General features: G+C 33.2%; 3 protein-coding genes and 1 long non-coding RNA gene across 7 annotated transcripts; 3 read left to right on the forward strand and 1 right to left on the reverse strand.

The window, feature by feature from the left end:
* Positions 1–1,412: 1,412 nt before the first annotated feature.
* LOC112728443 (putative disease resistance RPP13-like protein 1) lies at positions 1,413–6,024 on the forward strand. Of its 4 annotated transcripts, none has more exons than XM_072209842.1 (4): positions 1,655–1,959; positions 2,886–2,963; positions 3,853–3,931; positions 4,587–6,024. In XM_072209842.1, the coding sequence occupies exon 4, from the start codon at positions 4,853–4,855 to the stop codon at positions 5,372–5,374; it is 522 nt and encodes a 173-aa protein (XP_072065943.1). In that variant the 5' UTR covers positions 1,655–1,959; positions 2,886–2,963; positions 3,853–3,931; positions 4,587–4,852; the 3' UTR covers positions 5,375–6,024. The 4 variants fall into 4 exon arrangements, with proteins under 4 accessions (XP_029146718.1, XP_072065943.1, XP_072065942.1 ...); XM_072209841.1 differs by lacking the exon at positions 3,853–3,931 and adding an exon at positions 4,359–4,467; XM_029290885.2 differs by lacking the exon at positions 3,853–3,931 and having other exon boundaries at positions 1,413–1,959.
* On the forward strand, positions 5,485–6,267 carry LOC140176885 (putative disease resistance RPP13-like protein 1). Its single transcript, XM_072208445.1, has one exon. It carries the CDS (start codon positions 5,485–5,487, stop codon positions 6,265–6,267), a length of 783 nt encoding a protein of 260 aa, XP_072064546.1.
* A 60-nt stretch (positions 6,268–6,327) lies between these two features.
* Positions 6,328–8,028, forward strand: LOC140177145 (uncharacterized). Its single transcript, XR_011868945.1, has 2 exons — positions 6,328–6,492; positions 7,069–8,028. It is a non-coding gene; the product is annotated as an uncharacterized lncRNA (long non-coding RNA).
* Positions 8,029–9,380: 1,352 nt separating this feature from the next.
* On the reverse strand, positions 9,381–10,617 carry LOC112730624 (putative disease resistance RPP13-like protein 1). Its single transcript, XM_029291129.1, has 2 exons — positions 10,164–10,617; positions 9,381–9,874 (listed from the first exon to the last, which is right to left on the reverse strand). The coding sequence occupies exons 1-2, from the start codon at positions 10,615–10,617 to the stop codon at positions 9,381–9,383; spliced, it is 948 nt and encodes a 315-aa protein (XP_029146962.1).
* Positions 10,618–11,966: the final 1,349 nt, after the last annotated feature.

Raw genomic sequence — 11,966 nt, forward strand, 5'->3', positions numbered from 1 at the left:
GTGATAAAATTTAAATTTTTTTTAAATTTAACCAATAATCAATCTCATGCATGGACCAAAAAGTTACAATCTTCAAATATCAGGCCACCATAGATTTGACAACTAAATCGTATCTGATACCACTTGTTGGGGTTTAATACAACTTGTTCAGATACCATGGGAAGTTTTTGACCATCGATTCGCCTCTGATACCACTTGTTGGTTGGGCCACCGTGCGGCTCTGATACCACTTGTATGGTCACCCTCGGTCGCACTCTTCTTTTCCTCGTCGCTCTCGTTTCTTCCTCGGTCACGGTCCACGCTTTCTATCGCTCGCCTCCTCCCCGTTTCACCGATCTCCTCCTCACCTCTGTTCATCGTCTCTGTTTTAGTGTTCCTCGAGGTTCATTGTCACTGTTCTGGATTCTGCTACTGCTTAGGCTGCTTCTGTTCTAGTGTTCCTCTATTCGTCTGGTTTCTTCTTCTAACTTCTGCTTCTACTATTGATTCTTCTCTGACTTTTGCGCTTGCTGGTTCAACTGGCTTCTGGTTTTTCTTCATCTGGGCTTTTAGCTTCTGCTATTTCTTCTGTGTATGTTCTGGAAGTTTAATTTCTTCTACTATCATATTCTCTTCCCTAACTCCCATTAACTCTCAAAAGTACCCTCTCTTCTTTAATCTTTCCCTCTCCTCATCTCTCTGACGTCATTTTGACGGGAGAGATTCTGCAGCAGATGACGGCACAGTAGCTGGTGGTGGCAGACGTGGTGCTGTTCGGTTTTGAATCAAGTGCGGGAGCATGACGACGCAGATGAATCCTTTCTTTGCCTTCACTGGTCAGCTGTGGAAGGAGCAGAAGCTCCCCGAAAAATCCGCAAGGTTCGTCTTTATCACCAATTTTTTTTACATTTGAAAAGAACATGGCGAAATTAAAATTAATACAAATAATATTTGGATATTTAAACTAGTTGTTTCATCAATTGACAAGTTTATATTTAATTAGATAAAGATCAATAAATTTAAATTTAATAGTTTATCTGTCTCATGAGAGAAAAAGTAAAAGAAAGCAATTTATTTAATGTATTTTTTAAAAAAAGTTACTCAACATAAAAAAGTTAAAAGTATATTTTTTTTTCAATTATTCTCTCACCAATCACAATTTTTCCTTCAAAGTTTAATTTTTTATAAAATTATCCTATCATCTTTTCTAAAGAGAAGTATATATTTTAATTCTATCAACTTTTTTTCAAAAATCTTTGTTATGTTTTTATTGTTAGTTAAAAATTTAAATTGTATTGTCTAAAATATAATCAAATATTAATATTTTTCATACTATTTATTATATGCTTAATTAAAAAGTGTAAAAGGTTACCATTTGGCTGATCAAAAAGTTACAATCTTCAAATATCGAGCTACTATAGGGAGCTTTCGACAATCAAGTCGGATCTGATACCACTTGTTGGGGTCTAATACAACTTGTTCGAGTACCGTGAGAAGTTTTTGATCATCGAATCGCCTCTGATACTACTTATTAGGCCACCGTACGACTCTGATACCACTCGTATGGTCACCCTGAAGAGCTTTTGACCACCGAAACAGCTTTGATACCAACTTATTGGGACACCGTATGAAGTTCTCGACCATCGAATTGGCTCTGATATCACTTGTGTAAAGAGACAGTACTTCTCCAAAGCTCATCACTCACCTCCAAAGCCCAAAGAAAACACTTTCAGAGAGCTCACCATCGCGAAGATCGAAAATCCTCTCGCTATCGCCATTGACCATCGTCGCCCCCCACTCCCCACTCACCACTCACCACTCAGCACATCGCTGCACACTCACCACTCACCGCTACACACCACTCACCACTCGACCGTCGCTCCTTCTCGACCCTCCTGCACTGATCGTCGCTGCGCCGCCCTCACCATCGTCGATCTCTGCGCTTCTTATCGTCCTCTCTGTGCTCACGTCGTCGATTAGGTATGTATTAATTTCTATTTGGTTATGAAATTTGAGGGGTTTAGGGTTCCGATTTTAGAAACCGGTTTCCGCTCGGTAATCACAAACACAACAATTATGCTCTTATTTGTTTCTTATATTTCAATTAGAATGTTGAAATTTGAGAGTAAACTAAGTTGATGCATGAGCCAGATACGCTTGGTGCTAAACCCCTGAATAAATAAATAAGATGATTTGTAATTTTCTAGTAAGGAATAAATGAACAATCCAAAAGAATATGGTCAAGGAAGGATGCATGTAAATCTTATAGGCAACTTTGAAATAAAATTTCTTGTACCTGAAAAAGTTCTGCTAGAATATTTGGTCATGTAAAAGAGGGTCATATGATTGAAGATATCACACACGTCTTATCCTAGCAATGAGTATTTTGAATTGTTTGAAATGGGGAAAAAGTTACAAACTTAAGAATCAGAAGGTGATTTTGTTACTTAAGACACATTATATAAGTGAAATAATGTGAGGAATATATATAGTAGAAGCAGCAAATTAAGGATTAGTAGTGAAGGAGGGAAACTAAACTAAGATTAGAATGCTCTCCCAGATTAATGGAATGAACATGTAATTCAGGGCAATCTGCAATACACAAACTCAAGCATGCTACTGAAGTAATCTATTATTCAGATAAATTGGTTCTTTAAAAATAGACCACTTTTAACTAAATTGAAATTCATTTTGAAAAGAATATAATATTTTCTTTAAAATTATTTTGAGCTGAAATCGTATTTGGTTTGGGTTCTTTTTTCTTATGATGAGGCTGTGTGCATAAAATACATATGATGGCATTTGTACAAAATGGGTGTCAAATAATATATTATTTTTTGTCCAAGGACAGAACATGATGTTGTTATGGCAATTTCAGAGATAATAGTGTGTTGAGTTCTTTTCAGAAGGGAGCTCGAAGAAGAGTTAGGTGTGACACTTCCAAAGGATGCATATGAACTGATTTTTGTTTTTCTCCAAGAGTGGTAAGTGGTGTCTGCTCTCTGCTGCATTACTTTAGTTTTGTCTCCGTATTGATTCTATTTTTATTTTTATTTTTTTAAGTTGATACGTTCATAAGCATGATTAGGATGATTAAGATAATGAAACTTTGCCTCCTTTTGTTTGCCTATTTTTGCCATTGTTTTTAGGTAAAACTGCAAGCATGATATAAAATTAAAATGAGGCGTCATTTGTGTTATTGTCGTGAAAGCATATCAACTGAATATGAAAACAAGAAAAAAACCTAAGAATTCTCTTTATCTTCTAATTAAAGACTTAAATAAGCATCATCTCTAATGATATCTCTTAGGATCAATTAGTCGGAATAGTAAAAAGATTTCACTCCCTATCTAATATTTGAAGATGTTGGTAATAGGTCTTAGCTAAGATCACCATTACACAAGATAGATCATAGATGCTTTGAATTTTAGTGATAATAGCCAATTAAAATGTGTCAAAAAAATAACAGCAAATGGGAAAAAGGGAAAAAAACTTGGTCCTAGAATGTATAATATTGTTATTTGATGAAGCACAGTGGAAATAGGAGTTTTATTAGCCGAGTTTTGAGTCAATTACATTACATATGGATAAAAACAACTGTATAAATTCTTATGTAGCTTCTCATTCTTGTTGCAATTAAACGGCCATTCCTTATAAAAAGAATTTTAATGTATTATTATTTGATAGAAGCTCTAACATATGATTCGAAAAGAACTGGAGATATTTTAGTAAAATATGAAGATGTATATAAACAAGTTATCCGATTTTGTGAAGATATATCCACACATGTTAGAGAATAAATTTGGTAAAAGTTTTTATTTAGTTATTTTAAATTATTTTTAATAAAAAATAAATATATTTTTGTTTTAATAGGATTTTCTTATAGACAAAGGATCAAGTTGACGGAGTCCTCACTCAATTGTGTCCAAATTTTTTGGATGTGATGCACATGGTATTATATAAAAATTATGTTTTTATTGTGAAGGAGTATTTATAATGGGTTTAAATTCTTTTTATTATTATTGTTAAATATTATATTAATTATTTTATTTATTTATTTTAAATAATTAGAATAGACTTGAGAAGGATCACAAAGAACTCGGACTCTAGAATTGGTTTTTGTTTATTTTTTATTGAATATGGATATTACAAATGTGAGAACGTTGATGGAGGGTGATTCTTGTTGGTGTTTTATAATTTTTTTATTTAGTTGTAACTAAGGTCTACGTTTTACTGTGTTTTAATTATTGGATTGATGCTCGTACTTATTTATTAGTTTGTTTTGTAGTTAAAATCTTGAAGAATGCATCCTGCGGATTTACGTATGATAATAACAGTTAACCTTTTTTTACTCGTGCCTTTTCTAAAATATGTGATAGTTTAAAACATGCAAGGACATTGTTGGAAATCAATTTTAATACATGGCATGATTCCTCAAAGCAAATTGGTTCTTGTAATCCTTGTTGCTTACTTGCACAGTTGAAGCATGTAAGGGTTTTGTCATTTAATTTTTTTTCCTCTTAAGCATGATTCAGTGCTCAATTCAATAGGTGATTTGATTCATTTGCGTTATTTGGATATCTCTGACATCACTCTATTGGCTACAGGATGCAGTGGACCATACACTTTTATGAAAGCATTCAAACATGTCACTATTTTTGAGGAAAAGACCCAGAAGCATCATGTGAACTTGTCCAGAAGACCAATAAGCATCTCAATTTTGAAGTCAATTTACAATACCATATACTTGGCTAAACTAGACTGCAACCTACCACTTCCTTCTTACCTTTTTGTGTTTGTCAGAATTTTTGAATTCTAGAGCATACTATAAACAACTTCCCTGACCCTTTCATACTTTCTTGTTCTTGTGAACATGGCTGCATCACTTGTTGAAGGAGCTTTTCTCTCTTCTTTTCTCAATGTTCTTTTCGACAGGCTGTCCGATGATAAGTTTGTCAACTGGATCCGAGGAAAGAAGCTTGACCAGGATCTGCGTGGAATGTTGGAGAATATTTTGAACGTGGTTGAAGCTGTGCTGAATGATGCTGAGAAGAAACAGATCACTCACAATGCTCTCAAGAGGTGGCTCAAAAATCTTCAAGATGCTGATGACTTGTTGGATGAAGTATGCGCCAAAGCTGCCACTCAAAAGGATCCAAGTAACTTCCTGTCTCATATCTTCAATTCACAAGATAGGGATATGGTTGTGACTACGATTGAAGAAGTCATTGCTAGCCTAGAGGATATTGCGAAATATAAAGATATTCTTGGTTTGGAAAAGATTGCAGCGAAGAACATGCTAGGGTGGATTCCATCAACCTCACTAGTTAAAAAATCTGATATGTTTGTTGGCAGGGAGAGAGAGGCATACCTTAGTGAAATTGTTGTTAGATGATACTAAAGATGGTGAAATATCTGTGATTCGCATCGTTGGCATGGATGGGATAGAAAAAGCTACTCAGGCAAAATTGGTTTATAATGATGCGGAAGTGAAACAAAAATTTCATGTTAAAAGCATGTGTTTGTGTTGGTGAGGAGGAATTTGATGTTCTTAAGATGACAAAGACTGTGATAGAGAAAACTGGTAATTCTTGTCACCTAAATGATTTAGATACAGTTCAAAATCATTTGAAGGATAAGCTAGAAGGGAAGAAATTCTTGGTTGTTGTAGATGATGTGTGGAGCAGTAATCGTGAGGGTTGGGAAAGCTTTCTAACTCCTTTTGAATGTGGAAGTGAGGGAGGTCATATTATTGTAACATCCCGTCTTGATTCAGTTGCTTCAATGGTGAAGACTAATGACATTCAACCTCTCAATTTGAGTTTGTTGCATGAGGAAGATTGTTGGTTAGTGTTTGCAAAACATACATTTTTTCCTACTAAATCTAGAGACCGTTTATCTTTAGAAATTATTGGTAGAAAAATTGTTCAAAAGTGTAAAGGGTTACTTTTGGCTGTCCAAACACTTGGGGGCTTATTAAGAACAAAAGATCATGAGAGGGAATGGATTGATGTTTTGAATAGCGAGATTTGGGAGTTTTTTGAAGATGAGAGTAGCATTCTTCTTGCATTAAGAATCAGTTATTACTATCTCCCTTCGTACTTAAAACGTTGCTTTGTTTATTGTTCTTTATACCCAAAGGACTACGAATTCAAAAGAGATAAACTGGTGTTATTGTGGAAGGCAGAAGGTCTTTTGCAGCAACCAAAGAGTGACATCAGTATAGAAGAAGTTGGTTATAAATATTTTATTGATTTAGCTTCAAGATCATTTTTTTCAACATTCTAACTCTGGTAAAAATTTATTTGTGATGCATGATCTCATGCATGATCTAGCGATATTCTGTGATGGAAAGTTCTTTTCTGGAATCATTGAACTCAAAAAAAATGCAGCCAAGTGATGCTTATCCTCGTCATCTTTCATATGATCATTCGCCCTCAAAGTTCATGGAAGGATGTGATAATTTACAAACACATGAAATAATACCATGAACGGCCAACCCAGGTTTCACGCGTACGCGTCACGCCCCGTCTTTCATTTCCCTTTCTTGTTCTTCTCTCCTTTCTTATTCTTTCTTCCTCCTTTCTTATTTTCTTTTTCTTCGTTTATTTAACTTCTCATTTTCATTCTTTTTCATTCTATTTATTTTATTACATTTGCATACTTTCATTCATTGCATTTTCATCCTGTGCTTGTTTTATTTTCTTTTTTTAAATTTATAATTTTATTATTGGTGTTCAAATGTTCTTATTCAACTGTTGTATCTTTTTTGGTATTATTTTAGTGTTTTAGTGACTTGTTTTACACTGTTGGGTGACATTATTTATCTGTCAATGCCAATCTTCTATGATACCTATGTTCCTTTTGCATTGACATGAATTTATATTGTCTTTCTTTACCCACTCTCTTCCCAATTGTTGTAAATTTTGCACCACTGGTATACCATGTGCTTCTATTGTTTTCTCACTTGCATGTTGTAGCTACCATGTAGTTGAGACCCCCCATTATTTGGTATTAACCCATCCATATTTTATTTATTTTCTTCTCTTTATTCCTGGGTTACTTTTCTTCTTTTTCCTCTTCTTTCAGGATGGCTACCGAGGAAGAAAAACGAAAAACCTTTACATGGGGCAACAGATAAATCTATCTGCACAATCTTTGGAAAAAAGCATCAGTTGCAGTAACTCGTCCACTTGCACATCTTAGCATGCACCGAGGACGGTGCAATCTTTAAGTGTGGGGAGGTCGATACCGATCTCCATGGGTTAGTTATTTCCTTCTCAACACCAATGTTTAATTTTCTTTGTTAAATTAGTTGTTACATGTTGCTTGATTTTGTACATAGTTTACCACTACTTAGTTAAAGTAATGAGTCTCTTTTTCAAGAAATTTTTATAGCATTTCACTAATTTAAATTTAAAATTTTGTGTTAAATTTGTTTGAAGTTGTAATGGGAACATGAATTATAGCTAAAAGAACATACAACCTGTGATATTTGAGCTTAACTACATGGTTACATTATTTAACCATAAAATTTTATTCTTGTGTATTTACTTCTCTATAATTGTGATCTTTATTTTGTTCCAATCTATATATCCAATATTTAATGTGTTTTATGCATGCATATGATTGAAGCCATTACTTGTTTTTGCTCACTTATTCCAAAAATAAGCCAACCCTTTTAAATCATCATTGTTAGTCACTTTGAGCCTATCAATCCCCATTTGTTCTATATTTTACCACATCACTAGCCTTAAGCGGAAAAACAATTAAATACCCCAATTGAATCTTTGGTTAGCTTAAGATATATGTTGTGTATCAACTAATTGTGGGAAAACTTTGGGAACATGGGTTAATAAGGGAATGTGCTATGTTTTTATTTTGACAAAATATTGGAAATTTGGGTGCATACTCATATGAGACCAGAAAAAAAACTCATGTGCATTGATATGTTATGTTTACTTTTATATTTTCAATTAAAAAAAAAAGAAAAAGGAAAAGAAAAAGAAAAAGAAAAAAGAAAAAAATATAATGTAAATAAATAAATAAGGGGACAAAATTACCCCAGTACTAAGTTTAATAAAAGATCAATGCACATGTGATAAAATTTAAGAAAATTTGGTACATGAGTATAGGAATTATACAAAAGTGGGAATTTTGGGTAGTTAGGTGTGATTTTAGAATTACATAGAGCGTGTGTGTTAGGTAAGAGCTTAGGTTAGTCAAAGATTCATATTATAGCTCACTTAACCATATATACCCTCACCTTTACCTTAGTCCCATTACAACCTTGAAAAGACCTCATGATGTTTGCATTGGTATATTAAATATTTGTTGATTGGTTAGATGAAGAACAAAGTTTAGAAAGCATGATTAGAGAAGAATAGAGTGATTAATCCTAGACACTTGAGAGATTAGAGTACATATACACTACCAGTGAGGGTTCAATTGCTTGATTCTATGTTCCCTGCTTTCATGAGCTATCTTCTTACAAGTTTACTTGTCTTTTATTGTATAATTTGAATTAGTGAAATCTGATTTATGTTTGTCTTGAAGAGCTTATTTACTTTTAACCAAGTAGGTAGAAACATCTTAGCATGTAGTTGCATTCATATAGATAGGTTGCATTTCATACATTCTACCATTCATCTTCACTCCTTTATAGCTTCTCTTGAGTTTAGCATGATGACATGTTAATGTTTAAGTGTGGGGAGATTGATAAACCACTATTTTATGGTTTATCTTGTGCTCAATTGAGTGGTATTTATCTAGTTTTTGCACACTTATTCATATTAATTGCATGATTTTACATTTTCCTTCCTAATCTTGTGATATGATTGAAAACATGTTTCCGGGGCCTTTAAATTGCTAATTTTAATCATCTCTTATTACCATTCGATGCCTTGATATGTGTGTTAAGTGATTTCAGGATTTATAAGGCAGGAACGACTTAGAGGATGGAAAGGAAGCATGCAAAAATGGAAGGAATACAAGAAGTTGAAGAAATTGCTAAGCTGTTAAAAAAGTACACTTTCAAAAATGCAGCCAAGCACATGCTTCCATGAACTTTGAGAGCGAATGATCATATGAAAGATGACGAGGATAAGCATCATGCTTGGCTGCATTTTTGAGTTCAATGATTCCAGAAAAGAACTTTCCACCATAGAATATTGTTAAATCATGCATGAGATCGTGCATCACAAATGAATTTTCACCAGAGTTAGAATGTTGAAAAAATGATCTTGAAGCTAAATCAATAAAATATTTATAACCAACTTCTTCTAAACTATTGTCACTCTTTGGTTCCTGCAAAAGACCTTCTGCCATCCACAATAACACCAGTTTATCTCTTTTGAATTCGTAGTCCTTTGGGTATAAAGAACAATAAACAAAGCAACGTTTTAAGTAGAAGGGAGATAGTAATAACTAATTCTTAATGCAGGAAGAATGCTACTCTCATCTTTAGAAAACTCCCAAATCTCGCTATTCAAAACACCAATCCATTCCCTCTCATGATCTTTTGTCCTTAATAAGCCCCCAAGTGTTTGGACAGCCAAAGGTAACCCTTTACACTTTTGAACAATTTTTCTACCAATAATTTCTAAAGATGAACGGTCACTAGATTCAGTAGGAAAAAATGTATGTTTTGCAAATACTAACCAACAATCTTCCTCATGCAACAAACTCAAATTGAGATGTTGAATGTCATTAGTCTTCACCATTGAAGCAACTGAATCAAGACGGGATGTTACAATAATATGACTTCCCTCACTTCCACATTCAAAAGGAGTTAGAAAGCTTTCCCAACCCTCACGATTACTGCTCCATACATCATCTACAACAACCAAGAATTTCTTCCCTTCTAGCTTATCCTTCAAATGATTTTGAACTGTATCTAAATCATTTGGGTGACAAGAATTACCAGTTTTCTCTATCACAGTCTATGTCATCTTAAGAACATCAAATTCCTCCTCACTAACACAAACACATGCTTTTTTAACATGAAATTTTTGTTTCACTTCCGCATCATTATAAACCAATTTTGCCTGAGTAGTTTTTCCTATCCCACCCATGCCCACGATGCGAATCACAGATATTTCATCATCTTTAGTATCATCTAACAACAATTTCACTAAGGTATCCCTCTCTCTCTCCCTGCCAACAAACATATCAGATTTTTTAACTAGTGAGGTTGATGGGCATGTTCTTCGCTGCAATCTTTTTCAGACCAAGGATATCTTTGTATTTCGTAATATCCTCTAGTCTAGCAATGACTTCTTCAATCGTAGTCACAACCATATCCCTATCTTGTGAATTGAAGATATGAGACAGGAAGTTACTTGGATCCTTTTGAGTGGCAGCTTTGGTGCATACTTCATCCAACAAGTCATCAGCATCATAGACAGCATATTGAAGATTTTTGAGCCACCTCTTGAAAGCATTGTCAGTGATCTGTTTCTTCTCAGCATCATTTAGCACAGCTTTAACCACGTTCAAAATATTCTCCAACATTCCACGCAGATCCTGGTCAAGCTTCTTTCCTCGGATCCAATTGACAAACTTATCATCGGATAGCTTGTCGAAAAGAACATTGAGAAAAGAAGAGAGGAAAGCTCCTCCAACAAGTGATGCAGCCATGTTCACAAGAACAAGAAAGTAAGAAATGGTGAGGGAAGTTGTTTATAGTATGCTCTGGAATTCAAAAATTCTGACGAACACAAAAGGGTAAGAAGGAAGTGGTAGGTTGCAGTGTAGTTTAGCTAAGTATATGGTATTGTAAATTGACTTCAAAATTGAGATGCTTATTGATCTTCTGGATAAGTTCACATGATGCTTCTGGGTCTTTTCCTCGAAAACAGTGACATGTTTGAATGCTTTCATAAAAGTGTATGGTCCACTGCATCCTGTAGCCAATAGAGTGATGTCAAAGATATCCAAAATTATGCATAAGATGCCTCAATGGAAACCACAGATAGAACTACTTTTGGATTTTATCTTTTAAGTTTGGAATAAAGTTAGTATTTGAATAATATTTATAAGTTAAAATATGCATTTGTCCCGTACAATTTCAGTGAAATTGTAAATTGGTTTCTAATTGCATAATTTAATCTTTAAATATTATTCAAATACTAACCTGATTTTAACCTTAAATATGAAATTCAAAATTAATTTCACCTGTGGTGTATGTTAATTTTTATTGAGACATCCTTTAACTGTTTTGGCTATATTTTTGAAATTTATTCTGGTTTCATTTTGTATGTGACTTTAATATGCCAAATTGGCTTGAAGCTTACACTAACCAGACATTCTTTCATCTTATTATTTTTTTTGTCTTTATGAAACTCAGGATCAATGTAATTATCTCTATGAATGAAATCTAGTGCTTTACAAAATTTTAAGATGATATGTTTAATCGTTTTAGAATTAAGATTTATAGCATGGTTTAGCATTTCATAATTTTTATGTTAAAAGTATGAATTTCATCGTTATTATTAAGAAAATATTTTTCCATTATAATGTTAGCATAATCCCAATCAATATCATTTTTATAAAATAATGTTTTCTTTTTTATAAAGAAAAAATTTTAAAAATCAATTTTTTTCATTTTTATAATCCTGTTGATGTCTTTTTTTAGGATACTTTGTATAATTTATAATCTTTGAGAGCATTTCTTTCACTGAAAATAACTCTTAGTACTGATAACGATAAAATAGCAGCTGATGTATAAAAAGAATTATAGATATTAAAAAATATTAATTTGATAATGACAAACGATAAATGTTTATAAAAGAATTACTCTTATTACATATAACATGTACTCTTCGAGAGTGGAATGTAAAAAATTAAAATTCACCATCATGCACAATAAAAAATTACTCTTGTTATAATATAACATATTTAAAATAATTATCTTCAAAGATTGGGGTAAATTAGTATTTTTTTTAAAGGTTTAATTTATACTTTTAGAGTAAATTAGTATTTTTTTT

Source organism: Arachis hypogaea, chromosome 12 (assembly GCF_003086295.3).
Source record: "Arachis hypogaea cultivar Tifrunner chromosome 12, arahy.Tifrunner.gnm2.J5K5, whole genome shotgun sequence".
In the NCBI taxonomy this organism is placed as follows: domain Eukaryota; kingdom Viridiplantae; phylum Streptophyta; class Magnoliopsida; order Fabales; family Fabaceae; genus Arachis; species Arachis hypogaea.